This window comes from Brassica napus, chromosome A7 (assembly GCF_020379485.1).
Source record: "Brassica napus cultivar Da-Ae chromosome A7, Da-Ae, whole genome shotgun sequence".
Taxonomy (NCBI): domain Eukaryota; kingdom Viridiplantae; phylum Streptophyta; class Magnoliopsida; order Brassicales; family Brassicaceae; genus Brassica; species Brassica napus.
Window position 1 is genome coordinate 25,723,518 of NC_063440.1, and position 16,440 is coordinate 25,739,957.

The 16,440-nt window shown below is 30.1% G+C and overlaps 2 protein-coding genes and 1 long non-coding RNA gene across 4 annotated transcripts; 1 reads left to right on the forward strand and 2 right to left on the reverse strand.

Moving 5' to 3' along the window:
- Positions 1-51: 51 nt before the first annotated feature.
- Positions 52-4,055, reverse strand: LOC106354304 (protein SAR DEFICIENT 1-like). Of its 2 annotated transcripts, none has more exons than XM_013794213.3 (6): positions 3,829-4,055; positions 3,530-3,611; positions 2,044-2,590; positions 1,011-1,171; positions 617-896; positions 52-525 (listed from the first exon to the last, which is right to left on the reverse strand). In XM_013794213.3, exons 1-6 carry the CDS (start codon positions 3,915-3,917, stop codon positions 311-313), a joined length of 1,374 nt encoding a protein of 457 aa, XP_013649667.2. In that variant the 5' UTR covers positions 3,918-4,055; the 3' UTR covers positions 52-310. The 2 variants fall into 2 exon arrangements, with proteins under 2 accessions (XP_013649667.2, XP_022544922.2); XM_022689201.2 differs by having other exon boundaries at positions 3,530-3,605; positions 3,829-4,037.
- Positions 4,056-9,703: 5,648 nt separating this feature from the next.
- On the reverse strand, positions 9,704-15,917 carry LOC106354306 (glycosyltransferase BC10-like). Its single transcript, XM_013794214.3, has 2 exons — positions 15,111-15,917; positions 9,704-10,456 (listed from the first exon to the last, which is right to left on the reverse strand). Exons 1-2 carry the CDS (start codon positions 15,699-15,701, stop codon positions 9,818-9,820), a joined length of 1,230 nt encoding a protein of 409 aa, XP_013649668.2. The 5' UTR covers positions 15,702-15,917; the 3' UTR covers positions 9,704-9,817.
- LOC111214101 lies at positions 12,280-12,850 on the forward strand. Its single transcript, XR_002663589.2, has 3 exons — positions 12,280-12,340; positions 12,429-12,592; positions 12,664-12,850. It is a non-coding gene; the product is annotated as an uncharacterized LOC111214101 (long non-coding RNA).
- Positions 15,918-16,440: the final 523 nt, after the last annotated feature.

Consider the following 16,440-nt stretch of genomic DNA (forward strand, 5'->3'; position numbering starts at 1 on the left):
TGTGTTCCGCTAATAGGTTTACATCATATAGACTCGAGAGTTAGTTTTTGTAACATGAAAAAGAGGAAATTTTGATTAATCTTGTGAATGGTAAAAAACAACAACACGTTTTCATTTAGAAAACGTAAAACAAGTAATACACCATTCAGCTAAATATTACTACTCTTTTCTCTAAATTTCACACACCTATGTACAATAATGATCTATAAGTATGTATATAATCCATGATTCTACCAAGTAGTAGACTAATCTCTCTTTTGGAAATAGTCTAATCATCGTGTGACAGCACAAGAGGCGTCCTAGATGAGGATTAACTGAAAGGGTTAAGATGACCTTGGGACGATGATCCGGTAGTATTGAAATATACACCGAGTTCCATTGGACTCGTCGTAGTATAGCCTTCGTTTATCATCTCCAAAGTGTTGGTAGATATCTCTGGAGCATATCCGTTTTGTTGATACGACCTATTGATTTCCATGTTGTTGTGGTAGTGGTTTGCACCATATTGCTGGTCAATAGTATCACCTGTGTGATCAAAATTATATCTTAACATTAGTAATTAATACCATGAAAATAAGATAGTGTTATATAACAACTGTATTGAACTCTAAAGTACCTTGTGTCAAAAGGGGAATCTCGTTCGTCTTTCTGTCAATCACTTCTAACAAATCCCATTGTGAGTTAGCATCTTGAACTAACTTCTTAATATAGAGCTGATTCTGCGCTTCACGACCGGAAAAAAACTGACCGTTGATCTTTGCTTCCATAACTTCGCAAATCGGATTCAAGGTCAAGAAAAAGTCAGATCCTCTGTGAATGTATAACTTGTTTCCCAAAATGCACTCTCTAGCATGTTTCAATGTGACATCCCAAATTTTATCAGACATTTGGCTAATCTGTAAATAAACAAACCCTTGTTAGTCAGACAATCAACTTACACAAAAAAAAACATTATTATTTGTATATAGATGGTACTTCTCTATTAATAATAAAATCAATAATAGTTTTACCTGACGGAGTCTGCTAAGGTCAACGACTGATAACTTCAAAAAATCTTGAACATTGTTGATGTTTTCAGACGAGAGCTTCTTGTGTAAGGGCCCATCTTTGCGTATCTTCTCTAGCCGCCAGACTTCGTCTTCTAACATTGGTGGGTGATGTTTCTTGTACACTTCACCAACCACAAGTAGTAGAAAACAAATTTAATTATTAATACAAATTATTCAAATTGTATTTGATTGTCATTATGTATTTACTTATATAGTTAGATATCCGCATATGTATGTGTTTATTGAACCTATTATAGGCATGTTCTAAGATTCAAGAAAATGATCTCACGATGTATCAAGTATTAACTAATAGGATGTAAGCATTGGTTAAAATCAGAAAAAGATATATGCATTGACCAAGACTTGTTGCATTTATATAAAGTGGACACTTGTTTGCTTTTGGTCCACATCGATTGTTATTTTAATTGGTTTGCATAAATAAAATGTGTGTAAGCAGAACAAGTAAAGACTTCAATATATATTGACCAACTTTAGCAATTTTGATGTAAACGAACTTTTATTTTGTTATATAATTTTCTAATCATTAAACCTAAGATAAACATAAAATAAGATATGTAAACATATATAGTTAAGTTATAAATAGTGTATATATATATATATACACTTAATATTAGGTAAATAATAAGTTCGACAGACTAGTTTCAAAAATAGCATATATAATAAGTTCTGACAACAAAATATCAATTTACTGTATACTATTGCACATGTTTTTATAACAACATTATATTTTACATGTATATAATCTATAAATTATGAAAACCCTTTAACAAAAAAAAAATATAATCTATAAATCGTACGTAGTTGATAGTGTAAATGCATAAGTTGTGAATATACATGCGAAATGTTGTCAGGTCAAAGATAATTGAAACAGAACAAAAAAAGAGCTAGTGATATGTTACTATTGCATGTCTAATAGAGTGTTTAATCAACGAATATAAGTTCACTAATCAGAAAGTCAAGAAAAGGAACTTACGTTCTCCACGGTGATCTTTAACAATGAATGCTTCAGTCATGGCTTCACAAACCGCAACGCCTAGACCGCTACTCCCTTTGGCAACTCTCACGCCAATTCTAAACTTACGGCTACGAACCCATCTCGAGTTATCGGTAAACACAATATCTCTGACCGTTCCTACTCCGTTCCTCACCGTCACAGTTAATTCTCCGGCAATTAACGGCCGTTTACCATCCCTTTCTTTGACGATATTACGCTCAAACTCATCGCTACTCCATTTATCACCCGAAGGAAAATCTCCGTGAAGAGCAACGATGTCTAGTCTGATCGGACGGTCGAGATTCACAGGAACGATCTGATGATCATTGTTTGAACCGTCGACGAGGATGACCTGGAGTGGAGCGTTGTCCACGTCAGTGATTTTACTCCCCGTGAATATTTGTTGCGTCTGTATATTCTTAGCGAACATTAGCTTTAATGTCGGAGCAATGTTCTCCGGAGCTTCAACTCGAAACGACGACGACCGAGAAAATGATCGAATTTTTTTACTTACTTCTTGTCTTACCTGTTCCCATCAACCAAACTAGTTATAAAATACTCTTATGATGATCTCTTATCTGTTTTATGTACATAAAATTTTCCGTTTGACAATGTTATAACTTACTATTATTTACTCTTTTCGGGTAACATTATTTATCGATAATCTAATGTATGGATACATGAAATGTTAAAAAGATGCAAAAGATAAAAAATATTATGTACTGGCAGTCTTAAACAAAAACAATATAATGAAAACAAAATCATATTTCTAAAAAGACATTGTTTGCAAAATGGAGTTTGTATTAAATTTGTAGGCCTGTATGTTGATCTCGTCAATAATTCCATATCATGAATGTGTATGTGTGTGGACCTCTCTTTTGTCTTTTCTATCTTGATTTAGTTGACCGAAATGTTGTTAGGTTAGCTAGAGAGGTCTTGTTATTAATACCAAAAAGATCTGTACCTTAGTAAGTATTTAATTCAGTCTTCATGAACTTAAGTATTAAAATGTATGCAACTATGTATATGTGTTGTACATAGAAGGTATATAGTATAAGCAACCGGAACGAATCTTTCTTATTTTATCAAGTTCTAACTCGCATATCAGAATTTGTCAATGCTAAACATGGTAAAATGTATCTCTAACTCTCAATTGGCTAATTTGACAATTTCTAAAGTTCGATACATCTATGAGTAATCAGTTTTAAACTATAGTATGCATATATGAATCTAACGCTACTTAACATACAATATTGGCTATCCTGTCTAAACTAACGCTTCTTCATGATAACAACAACTGGGCTATCCTGTCTAAACTAGCTTTGAGCTTGTAAACGTTTTTATTTCTTTTGCATTTTATATAAGAAAGCCAAGTTACAAAAAAAAAACATACAATATTGGCATTGGCATATTGCTTAAGATAAGTATTTACAAATAACAAAAAGTGGAATTAAAGTGTACTTACAACTTTTCTAACAAGAGGCTCTAGGGCTAACGATAAGCTCGTCAACGTGGTTTCTGTATTCAATGCTCCAAACACACTGAAACTGGCCAGTAAAAAACAAAAACGTTTATCAGAAGGCCATAAACAAAAAATAACAAAACTAGAGAGAGAAGAGAGGGATAAAATATAAATAAGCACACACACAAATATATATGTATATATTGATTGCATAACGAACATGTTTCTCACTAAAAATTGAGTTGTATATTCAGATACAATATTATATGAAAAAAAAATCAAGAAATACTGAGAAGACATACGAGGCAAATAGTGGTAGAGATTTGAATCGTTTCTCGGATTTGTTTTCTCGATCTGACTCCAAATCTTGAAATAGCCTCTTCCCCGCCATGGAATTGGTATGGTGAGTTGATAAAGCGAGAAAGATGGCGCTTCGATCAAATCTAGGTTTTTTTAATCTAAACTGTTGAGAGAAATGTTTTGATATGATCTAAAGGATGAGATATAAATGGTTGGTTTGTCTCTTGGCTTTTATAGTATTTCTATATTAATGCAATTTTTAAAAAGGAAATAAAAGAAAGTTCGAGGCACGAGAAAGGAAACAACCTGGCAGCACACACCAAAAGTCTTCTTTTATGGCGTCATAAATAAGGAGACTTCTGACGTCAACCCCAACGGAGAGAGCGCCATTTGTCAACATATATGGACGATTGATCTTCCACTCTATTAGGTTTTAGAATCTAACTGTTGATGTCAGGCTTGATCCATAGGCCACCTGATTACTTTCTGTGGAGAGAGCCCCCCGCACTATGATGGTACGTTAGATCCAGTCCGTTCTTTAAAGAATCTTTTGTTCTTTCTTTCATCTTCAAAGAATTTAACATTATTGATGTCCATAGTAATTATCATAATCAGCTATCTATTAATTTCCATTCCTAAAAAGAGGGCTGACCCTAGGTTATGATAAGAGCATCTTTGAAAGAAATTCTATAATTTCAAATATAAAATTTTTTACTTAAAAAAAGAAATTTCAAAACTTCAAATTTAGAGTTTTAAAAAGCTGAAGTTTCACTACTTAAATTCTAAATTTGAAGTTGCATGCATCTTTTTATTTGTATATTTTTTATTTTTTTGGTAAAATGTTAAATACATTTTATTTGTATATTAGTCCTTATAATTAATTTTACATCACATTTATGATTCTTAAGAATTTTCTCATTTATAATTTTAATCTTTAAAACTTTTGTATATTTTGAATATTTAAAATTTATTATAAATTAAAATTTTGCACATAAAAGTTTTTTTTTAAATCAAAATAAGATTTATAATATTTTAAAAGTATAATTAGACAACAAGAATATTACAAAAGGAACTTAACAAAAAAATTAAGAAGACATATACATGAAAACATAATTATTATACAAATTTAAATATTACAACAACACTAATAGTCTCGTAAATTTTCTCCGTAATTTTTAAAATATTGTCCAAACAAATTTTGTATAACCGAAAATGGAGCATTAATAAAATAATTTTATGTAATAATGTGGTATTTTGCTTGTAGTTTAATATTTAATTATGTATTTCTATTTATAATTTTATATTTTAGTGTAAGATTTTATTAATTAATATTACTATAATATTTTTATATATGTGCTAGTTATCTACAAAAGTTTTATGGATTTATATTAATTATGACAAATATAAGGAGTATATAGTATAAATTACAAATAATTTTGAAGTTAAATTTGAAATTTTATTTTTGGAAAAGAACTTTGAAACTTCAAATATAGAGTTTGCAAAACTCTATAATAGAGCGTTTTTTTAGAAATGCTCTAAGTAAAACATTTGCAACATGTCTCTAAATTTTTTGAAGAAAACTATATAGACATAAGCCTTCTAAAAAAAATTTAGACCCCAAAATTTGTAAAAAAAAAATTACATAAACATTGCTAATAAACATCATCCTTCAGTCCGTCCCGGCATTCCGGCCTTGCCTAAAAAATTATCTATTTTCTTGTCTAACCTAATAAGAAAGTTAATAAAAATTAGAGAAAAAGACAGGTTCAGTTGTATTTGTTTCTTCTTCATTTATGTCAGAAAAGGCAAAGTTTGCAATAACCCCATCTTGTTAATGGTTGGTGTCGTCCGAAAAATATGGATATATGTTACTATACATATTTATATCAATCCGTCTTAAGTTCTTATGTATAAACTACTTTCATTCCAACTGTATTGTTTAAAAAAAAAAATAGACTTAACTATAAACTTAATAGTATTATTAAACCATAAAAATTGTAACATCGTTTTCAATGTAGAATATCTTGCGTTAGTAAATCTTATCCGAGTTCTTATGTGTTCATCAATATTGAACTATACATAAAAGGGGATAAGTGAGTAATTTCCAAGAAGGTTTGTTGAATTGATTTTGTCTTCTCGGGTAATTTCTTGTCGGGTTGGTTTCAAAACTCAATCTTCCTCTCAAAAATTTGTCGTTCGTTTAGCTTCAGTCGACTCTGTTCATGTCTTTATCAAAAATCTTTTTTTTTTCTATTTAATATACTACTTCTCTTTTTTTCTTTTTTCCTTTTTAGCATAATAAGAATGTTCTTGGAATGTTATTAGCATAAGAAAATGTTATATGTTAGTGAATTTCCTCGGTGTTCAGCTTTATGGTATTGTTTCACAATTCCTAGTCTTTGTCACGAATCAAGATATTGTCAGTCACAGTCACAGGGTATTAAATAATAACCACCCAATCAATTTTGATATAACTTAAACTGAGAAGCCCATATCTTATTTGTTGCTATCCTTTTTTTGGCTGCTCAAAAACTGTTGTTATTGATTTTGTAATTTCATTCTAACTGAACATTTAAATAATTATTTGATCTGAGTGTGTTCCATTTGTAGTTTTGCAATGAAACTAAAATCAAATATTAAAATAATAAGTGGATGTGAAAGAGACATATTTGAGAAGAGTTTTGAGTCTATACGAAACAATAAGATTGTCTTTTTCGTAGAAGTTGTTTTTCTCTCTTGCATTTTGTTTTTCCTACTGACTAAGCTACATTCTTCATATATTGAACTAGGTATTTTTCGGTGCAGTACGCATAATTAAAATTTTAAATAATATTATATTTTAAAATTGAAATTTGTTAAATTTTAGATTTTTATTTTCTTAGCTTTATATTAATTTTTAACGTAAAATTCAGATAAAGAAATAATTTTGTTTATTTTAAGTTTATTAGGATTATAAATTTATAATTTTAAAAATTGCATAAAGTTTTGAAGAAATTTTTATAGTAATAAAAAATTATATAATTATTCAAAATAGAATTAAATAATTTTTTGAGTTTTTTATAAAAATTATTATAATATTTTTATATCAATTATTATATTATTTTATATTTGAATAGATTAAAATATAAATTATAATATATTTACCTTATTATAAAAATTACCAAAATTATAAATTAACACTAAATGCAAATGTCTATGTCACAGTTAGCTTCAAACCATGCTATCATTTTTTACTAAGTTATGTCATTTTTTATAATGAAAATTAATGTGATAGTGATACATAAACAAACTTTAAAAATTACTTTTCAAATAATGTCTAGAAGATTATAATATATAATGTGCATTCAATTATTTTTTGGATAAAGTAAGTTTTTGTGTGTTTTATTTATAAAGACTAAAATTTAGAAGCTATATAACCTTATAATTTGGGATGACATATTCTCCCGAATATTCAAAGTAACACTCAATCACATCCCTCAACTTTTGGTCTCATCATTACCTTTTTTTTAACCTCGTAATGTATACTTCTTGTTTGTAATATCATCATAGACAAGAAGAACAATACATGAGGGTGTAATCAAGTTCCAACATCCCGAAGCCTCTCTCATTGAGTATTTTGTTTAACTTGTTGTATCATGCTTTAGCCAATTGCATACACCTATTTTTTTGTTTTCTTCAATCTCAAAACATTCTCTGACTTCACAAATTTTTCAAGGTCAGAAAAAAATACATCTATATTTTATCTTCAATTTTTTTGCATAAATACATTTTTTCATATTCATTTGCTATAATCACTATTCAAAATTGGTTGCAAGAATTAAGACAATTTGGATTGTATAGAGTTTAGCAACCAAACCAAATGTATCAATATTGTTATCTCCACATATTCGAATAAATCGCCTGATTTAAACATAATTCCTAAAAGTCTTCTTCATAGATTTGATTAAATCCACATTATTTTTTTGTCAGCTAAAATCCCCATCATTTAAATGGGGATATATCATATGTCATCGTTTACATGTCTTGTTTTGCAGGGTTTAAGTTTTCTGAAACAGTAACAAATAACTATTTTTAAAATATGATATTTTTTATGTCACTTTTTTTGTTTTGTTGTTGTTTATGCCAAAACTTCATAGATTTTAAATAGATTATTCAATTTAAAATTTTAAATAATTTTAAATAAATTTTAACTGTGTAAATCTAATCCGCCACATTAATCAAAGTTGAGCGATTTTTTGCTGCCTACAAAAAATGATCGAATTTTAAACCATGAACTAGATTTTGACCCGCTCTTCGAAAGCACGGGTATTTTTTTGTTGATCCTTTTGAAAAAAATTTCTTGAATTTAATTCTTATTAAATAAATAATTTTTAAGTTGTTTTATCAAAATGTTTGAGTTTGAAGCACCATTTTTATATCCAATCCTGACTCATGGTCGCAACTCGACGATCCAGAATATAATCTAGTTCACATTTATAAAAAATATGATAAATCTAATAACAATCCAAAAATTTGCTATTAACCTGTAATACGATACTGATTGATCTCATATAAACTCAAAAAAACATGATAAAACTTTTTGATTAAATTTTTCATATATTTAGAAAACTAAAATTGAATAAAATTTTATTATATCATTCGAAAAAATGTTAACAGAAAAAAAATTATTGATATAACAGTATTAGTTTATTTTTGTTATAAATAACTTAGTATAAGTTTATGTTTTCATTTTTAGGTTTAAAATTTAATTTTATAATATTTTTATTTAATTATTTATTATGTTAATTTTTAGGTTTAAAAGTTAATTTTATAATATTTTTTCTTTAATTATTTATTATGTTAATTTTTAGGTAAAATTTTTATTTGGTTTTACGGAATATTCAAAAAAAAATTTATGATGGATGAAAATTAAAATAAATGATATTCAAATATGTATATGATATATGGTTTACAGTATAGTATTTTAGTTTATATTAGAATTTTTTTGTTATATTGAATATATGCATAATATTTGAATGATTTATTTTGAATATTGATACATAGGTTTTTTAAAAATAATTAGATGTTATTTTGTTTGTTAATCTATATCCTTTTATTTTTTTTAGTTCTGAATGATTTTGAATTACAGAAAAAACATAGATAAGTTGTTAATTAGTATAAAAATTTTAGTGCATTTTTAGTATGTTTACTTAGTCCACGTTTAGAATAAATATTTATTTTATGTGATTTGATTCAAAATTTGAAATGAATAAATATTAAATAACCGCTCTTGTATTTGGTAAAATACCATACTGACCTATTATTGTGGGGTAAAATATAATTAATTTGGTCGATTTTATTGTTAGCTTAAATGTAGTTAAATTCCAAAAACTAAAAGAATATTTTGCTATTAATGAATGTTTTATTCTCTGTTAATATTATTGATACTATATAAAAGAAGACATGTTAAATTTCTAACAAATAAGTCCAACAACCTTTTGTAAGTAGATTTTTCTAGACTGTTTCCATTTTAATAGAATAGATGTTTACTAGAAGGTAAGTTACATTCTTTATATATGTAATATGCATATTTCTTCCTCGTATAATTGTACATATAATGTCTACGTAATGTTTTTTTCATAAAAGTCAATCTTTGTATGTTGTATCTGTAAAATCTAAAATATGATGGTTATATAACCTTATAAGTTGTATGTACAGTACAATAGCATCTATACTACTAATTCAGAATCACCAATTAGCGAAATTCTAGAGTGTTTAGAAAAGTAGAATGTCACTACAGAAAAATAAGCTTACAAATAATCAATACTTTTCACTTTATTATTTTCTGTAAAAACTTAAAACTCATATATGTAGTTTCCTACTTTCCTTCCAACAAAATTAACGTGAACAAAGTTTTGTAATTAGAAATGGGCCTTATAAATTTGAATACAGAAATGGGCCATAGCATATATCAATGTGCTGAATGTGTGCTACGGGTTTAAAGACAAAAAACTAAAACCCCATAATCCTACCAGCAAAATGAATCAAACTATCTATACAACTATCATCGAATTTTCTAGCGAACAAATTACATTTGTTACTCTCCTTCCCATTATACACACACCCTTCTCTATTCCTCAGCTTCGTTAGAAGCTCCGCCCTCACTGACCGCCGTGTATACTTCCTCGGATGTGGTCCTCTTCGTGACCAATCTGTCCACGTCAACGACCGGTTCGCGTTCTTCCCGGGAAACATGACGTGAACAAACGTCGGCAAGTAATGCTCGTCGGCGTAACAACCCCAACGGCAATGTTTCTTGAACAATGGGAAGTAAGTCTTGTCGGAGACAACGGCTACAGCTATTTCACGGTCGATTTCGAACCATTGAGAGCCTTTTCGCCACTTGCTGCGGGTAATAACTGGGGACATACGTCGGTTGTAGCGGCCACGACCTGCTGGTCCAGGAAGATCGTAGAGGTCTACAAAAGAGTGTTGAGAGTTTATGAGGTAAGAGTAAATGGTGGAGAAGTTGAAGAGAGGTATGTCTGTTTCCGAGAGGAGGACGAAACGTTGGTTTGCTGCGTCGAGCAGAGCGTTAGCTAGTAGCCGCCGCTCAGCCTCCACCATGCTCACCATACCCCATTTCACTTCCTACAAAACAATTTAGCAAAGGGGTTAGAGTAATGAGCAGTGCATTTTATTAGATTAAAAAATATAATTAGTTGCCGACATAAAAAAACAATTTAATTAGTTAATTTAAAATGCGTATGTCGGTATATATGTGTAATAGACTACTCAACGGTTTTATACTTTATAGTAATAGATGATGATATCTATTGAAAGGAAAAGTAAGAGGTTTATAGTGACATATTGGAAAGAAACTTAAGTATGACTTTTTATCATATTATTGACTGAGTTTTATTATCCATATGATCCCTATATATATAACTGGTTAGTGGTTATTAGGAGAAGCAATAAACAAGAATGTCACTATTAGTCGCATCACGTGATGTATATGTAATTTTGTTTTGATGCATATAAGTATTTTTATAACAAAAGATTTTTCTCAGATACTTTGTTTTGATGCTTATAAGTATATGATTCTTGTCCATGAAACATCTATTTCTGTCTTCTCGACTTTTCTAAATTCTTTGACACACGCAACATTTTCTTCTTCTTGTTGTTGTAATTTAACTTTAATCTAATAAAAAAGTGTAAGATAGTACTAATGAGTAGACCCACAGATTTACGTATTTTTATTTTCAATATGAGATAAAAACGTATAGATAGTAAAAATGATTACGTATTTTTATTTTAATTGATATGCCTTAAAACGTTACACCACATATTACTGTACTTTTCGTTTTTTTTTTCCTGCTATCATCATTCTCATAATTTCAATAATTAACAAACTATATAAGGCGTGACAAATTGAGAATATATATATATATATTAATTATGAAATACAATTTGTTAATTTTGTCATTCCCTTCTAAGTTATGCTCTAAACACCACACTAATTTGATAAAGTAGCGTATATATACTTCTTAGGAAAAAATCCCCCCAAAAATGCAATTTTTTTCTTTCTAAAATGCAAATCACAATACTAAAAGCCCGATATATAGAGCAGAGAGCACGCCACGTAGGATAGTTTATTCAGGCCAATCAGGAACATGTATTTTGACACGTCACAATCGCTCGACATTTTGTGTGGGCTATGTAAATTTTTTTATTCGGCCCATCTCCACCCCCAAAATCTTTTTCGTGCCAAGTTTTGCAATTCTCTCTCGGACTCTTCCAGTTCGTCTTCTCCAAATCTCTGAGTTCATGCCCTAACGTCCTTAGATCTCATGTTCTTGAAGTCTCATCTGGAGCCGACATAATTGAGAGCGTCAACACTTACGCTCGCCGGAGAGGGAGAGGTGTCTCTGTGCTCAGTAGTAACGGCATGGTGGCTAACGTCGTTCTCCGTCAGCCGGTGACGGTTCATGGGAATAATTGCGGAACTGGAGCCGGAGTTGCAGGGGTTGTGACTTTACATGGAAAGTTTGACATAATTCCATCACTGGTACGGTGCTTCCGCCGCCCGCGCCGCTGGGATCAGGTGGGTTGTCAATCCAAGTCGAATCCAAGTCTGTAATGGTGGTCCTACGGTTCCTCCAAAAATATTGGGAGGTATGGTTCTGAAACTTTTAATAAATAAACATGTATATGGTACACGTTTCCTGCAAAAATAAATTCTACAACATGTTATAGTTTACTTTCTAAGAAACACTTGGACTTATGAAGGAAATCTCTATCTAAACCTACCCATTTTTACTTCGATAACACCATCCCTGCGATCAAGATTATATAAACAGGTAAGTCACGACTTACATAAACCTATCTTACCAGCAAATTTATGTGTGTTACACATACTTACTCCATGCAGCTTTGAAGTTGAAGCAGCAGAGAGTTGATACCATGGAAGGGATAAAAGAAAGAGCTCGGGCAATATGAGACCTCCACACGTTCATCTCCAACTCCAATGAGCAGGTAACACTCATTCTTCAAACATACTTTAGTGCTCTTATGTTGTTTCAGGATAGACTCAACTAAGGTTAGCATTTTTGTCCTCCCCAAGACATAGGAAACTGGTTTTCTTTGCAAGGCCCAGATTGTTGGTGTCCTCAAATAAAATGGATGGTCCTTTGTTTCTTGCATCAGTTGCAGCAGGAAGCTTTCAAAATCCGTCACTTTCTTCAGTTGCAACCGATATCTTTCTTCCAACCTGACATGAGTCATCAGGTCTAAACTTTCATTCCCGATTCAAAGTATCAGCCTAATATAAATATCTGCTAACAGTTCACGTCCTCCAGATCCAGGTTTCGTGTTGAACTAGCTGTCGATGACGGAAAGGACAGTGCCACTTTTGTGGTCTTTGCCAAAGAGATGACAAAACTCATCAAGAAAGAGGCAACAAATCTGGCTCTTGAGGAAGTACGTTTTCCTTTCATAATTTCTCTTAAATTTGGCATATAATATTTTCTCTTACTCTAAAGCCGCACAAAGCCCCCAACCTACCTAATTGAGATGAGTGGCGGTGAGGAATATCTTGAGGATCTAGCTGGCTATGAATATGTTTCTCAGCTGCGTGTGACTCCCTACAATTTCATTCCAAATCACCGTACGTTCATGTTCACCGTCTCAGCAATTAGTGAAGACCTCTTATTTGGCACTCAGGCAGGGGTAGGATAATATATGCTTTCAAAGTTTTTAAGATTGCTGATATTAATTAACACACAGGTCCTACTGTTTCTTACAGTGACATCAGCAACCCACCTCCAGTCGTGGATATAGAATCTGGAGAAGCAACAGAATCTGCCAACACCATGGGTTGGTGGAGATATCACCGGGAGTTGGTGAAGCAAGTCTGACAGGTTATGCAGCCAACGAGAACAAACGTCCCTGTAAGTGATTCTCGCAAGGCCATCTAACCGTTAAAGTTTAACGTCAACAATGCATAAACGTAGGTTTGGTCATGTAAATATAATTTTTTATACTATCTAACTTAAAAGTGAAGATTACAGGCTAAAAATAAAAGATGCAATTTTAGTTACTAACTCTGCCAATTTAAAATAATCTTTTTTGCACCAAATAAAAAAACTCAGAACAATAAACTTATTGTAACACATATAAAACTACTAAAAAAACTTTTTAACAAATTCAGAGAAACATCAAACATATAAACATACCTTCAGCCATTTGAACACTAAAAATAACGCTCATAAACTCACCACAATTTAACCAGTTTTAGTCACCAAAGCGACTTCCAGTTTACTAAAAAAACCCACGAAACAATACACAATTTAACACAAAGTCTCACACCTACTGCACAGTTTCAATAACAACTTTACAAACTATTGCAAATCCTTGGCAACTTAAAGGGTAATAACAAAAAAAATCAATATCCCCGCGCTTGCGCGGGGGTTGGCCTCTAGTATCTATAGTCGACCTTATTTTGTCTGATTTAATTTAGACATCTTATATATTAAAAGAGAAGTCATGACTTCTTTCATGTGTGATTTTTTTTTTATTTGGACCATCACTTAGAAATCTTATTAAATGTATTTTATTAAGAATAATAATACATAGAATCTTTAAAATACTTTAATCATAATATCTTTTGATATCTTTTTATTTAAAATATAAATATATTTATTTTAAAAAACTAACAAATCTGTTTTAAAAGATTTTTACAAGATCTTCATTTTCGAAATTATATTTAAATATTTTTCATTAATTTCGAAATTAGTTTGAAGTATTATTATACATTAATAAATTAAGTAATCATTTATAAAATAAAAAATAAAAAATTCTGTAATATTTTATATATTATATAATCATAATCAATCATATTAAAAGAAAATTATTATATTGAGCTAAGTATAATAAAATTGTATTAAATTTATAAATTTTATAAATTTTATTTTCATAAGTATAAAATATTTATGTTCAAAAATAAAATCTAATATGTTGGTAATATGGATTAAGCAAAATATATAATACATGTATAAAAATTAACATGTATTTCTTTAAAGCTTATAATATAAAATCTTTGTAACTACTTTAATCATAATGTATTTTCATTTTAAATATAATATATATTTATATATTATATTTAAAAATTCTAATAAATCTGTGTAAAATTATTTTAACAATAATTTAATATATTTTAAGTTATCGTTTATAAAATGAGAAATAAATAAATTATATCCTATTTTACCCACTTTATAGTCATGATCATGTTAAAATATAATTATTATACTTAAATAAATATGATAAAAGTATATTCAATTGATAAATTTATAAATTTTATTTTCATAAATATAAAATATTTATTTAAAATATAATATGATGATAGAACAGTTTAAAATTAACAAACTATATAATACATGTCTAAAAATTAATATATCTTAGACTTTTATATATACAATAATAAATTATCTAAAATGAATAAGCATAAACATATTGGTAAAAAGAAATCAAGTTTTGAAAGACAAGTCAGAATTTAGCATAAATTAAATACAAAAACAATTAATTAATTATAACATGTAAATTATAAAATTATTGTATTTGAAATAGTTATATAAATATTTAAGTATATGATTAACATTAAAAATATATACAACTTATGTTTTAAAACAATAATTTATGTATAGAAAAGTGAAAACAAACACCCGTGCGGTTGCACGGGTCAAAATCTAGTATCAATTATGAAAAGAGAAATAATAAAAATCGTGAGATGACGACGAAATTGACTGACCTTGCTTGGAATCCTCCGACGATAAAACGGCGACGTTTCAGGAATACCATCGTCAACGTAAGAAAGGTTACTAGTATGAACGTAAACAGAGAAAAGGCCTTGATGGCCATTGAAAAATCTCTCCCACAGTTTAGCCAAAGGAAGCTTCCCTCTCGTCAAGAACATAAACGCCACTTTCTTCTTCACCGTCGACGGCCTTTCTTGAACCTTCGACGCACGCCACATGAGTTCTTCCTCCGTCGTGTTATGATGCATCACCTTCTCAAACTCCACCATAGAATGACCCTTTTGCCCTTCATCACTATCATAAGCAACCGTTTCATTTACTAAAACGAAGTTTTCTGGCTGTGGCTGTGGAGAGAGGGAAGGAGAAGATAGACGAAAGAGTTGGGGGCTGAAAGAAACGTTTCTCATGTGGAAGTTGAGTAGGAAGCCGAGACCGAACCCGAAACCAATAAGAAACGAATATAAGACGAGGTGATGGAAGAATCTGCGTGATTTGAACATCATTGAGATGAAGATTTGGCGAAGATGATGACGAGTCTCTTGTTGAAGATAGTCTACTTGAGTTTCTTGGCTCTTCGTCTTCATTATTATTTTTGATGTATATGGGTCTAAAGAACGTTATATATATAGTGAAGAAGAATCTCTAAAAGGACTTTTCGTAATTGGCTTCTTTCTGACGTATCTTTTTAATCTCACGGGCTTGGGACTTGCTGGAAAGATTGAATTGTCTATACAGGGTTTTAGGGGTCGAGTTAATTTGATTGGTACACGAGTTTGGTTTTATGTAGACACGTTAACTTTGACTATGACAATAAAGCTGAAGTAATGCTTGGGTTAAGGACTAGTAGCGTCACCTATCTGTTATATATAATACAGTGTCTTAAAAAAAAACTTGTATATTACGTTCTTTGAAGTTTTAACAAATAGATAGAAAAATGAATTACATTTTTTTGTAATATCAGCTCGTTACAAACAGAGGAATGTGTGCTGGATGAGCAAGTTCTTGAGCTTTCTTCTAAAATCTATACGAGAATATAAACTTAACATTATATCAAGACGATTCAATAATTAACATGTTTAACATCTCAAGTCTCCACCATGAACTGATGATGGTACAATATTCAGTAGAATGAGATGCTATAAACTTGTTTCCGCCTATGTTGTTTTTCAGTGATTGCAATCGTTCCTCAGCCAATGAATACATAATGACATATTACGACTTGATAGAGTATATTCAGACATGTAACCTAACTAGTTTGTGATGGAACATCAACGTAGATCTAGCAATTTATTTAGATTTACCTTCAAGAACAGAATCGAAAAC

What these genes read in the sequence shown, in the direction of transcription:
- LOC106354304 (XM_013794213.3), bottom strand. Translation starts at nt 3,917, where the DNA reads ATGGCGGGGAAGAGGCTATTTCAAGATTTGGAGTCAGATCGAGAAAAC. An exon ending in TAAAGATCACCGTGGAGAAC is followed by an intron (nt 1,172 to 2,043) that starts GTAAGTTCCTTT and finishes TGGTTGGTGAAG; the next exon opens with TGTACAAGAAACATCACCCA. An exon ending in GATTCCCCTTTTGACACAAG is followed by an intron (nt 526 to 616) that starts GTACTTTAGAGT and finishes TTGATCACACAG; the next exon opens with GTGATACTATTGACCAGCAA.
- LOC106354306 (XM_013794214.3), bottom strand. Translation starts at nt 15,701, where the DNA reads ATGAAGACGAAGAGCCAAGAAACTCAAGTAGACTATCTTCAACAAGAG. An exon ending in GTCGGAGGATTCCAAGCAAG is followed by an intron (nt 10,457 to 15,110) that starts GTCAGTCAATTT and finishes ATTGTTTTGTAG; the next exon opens with GAAGTGAAATGGGGTATGGT.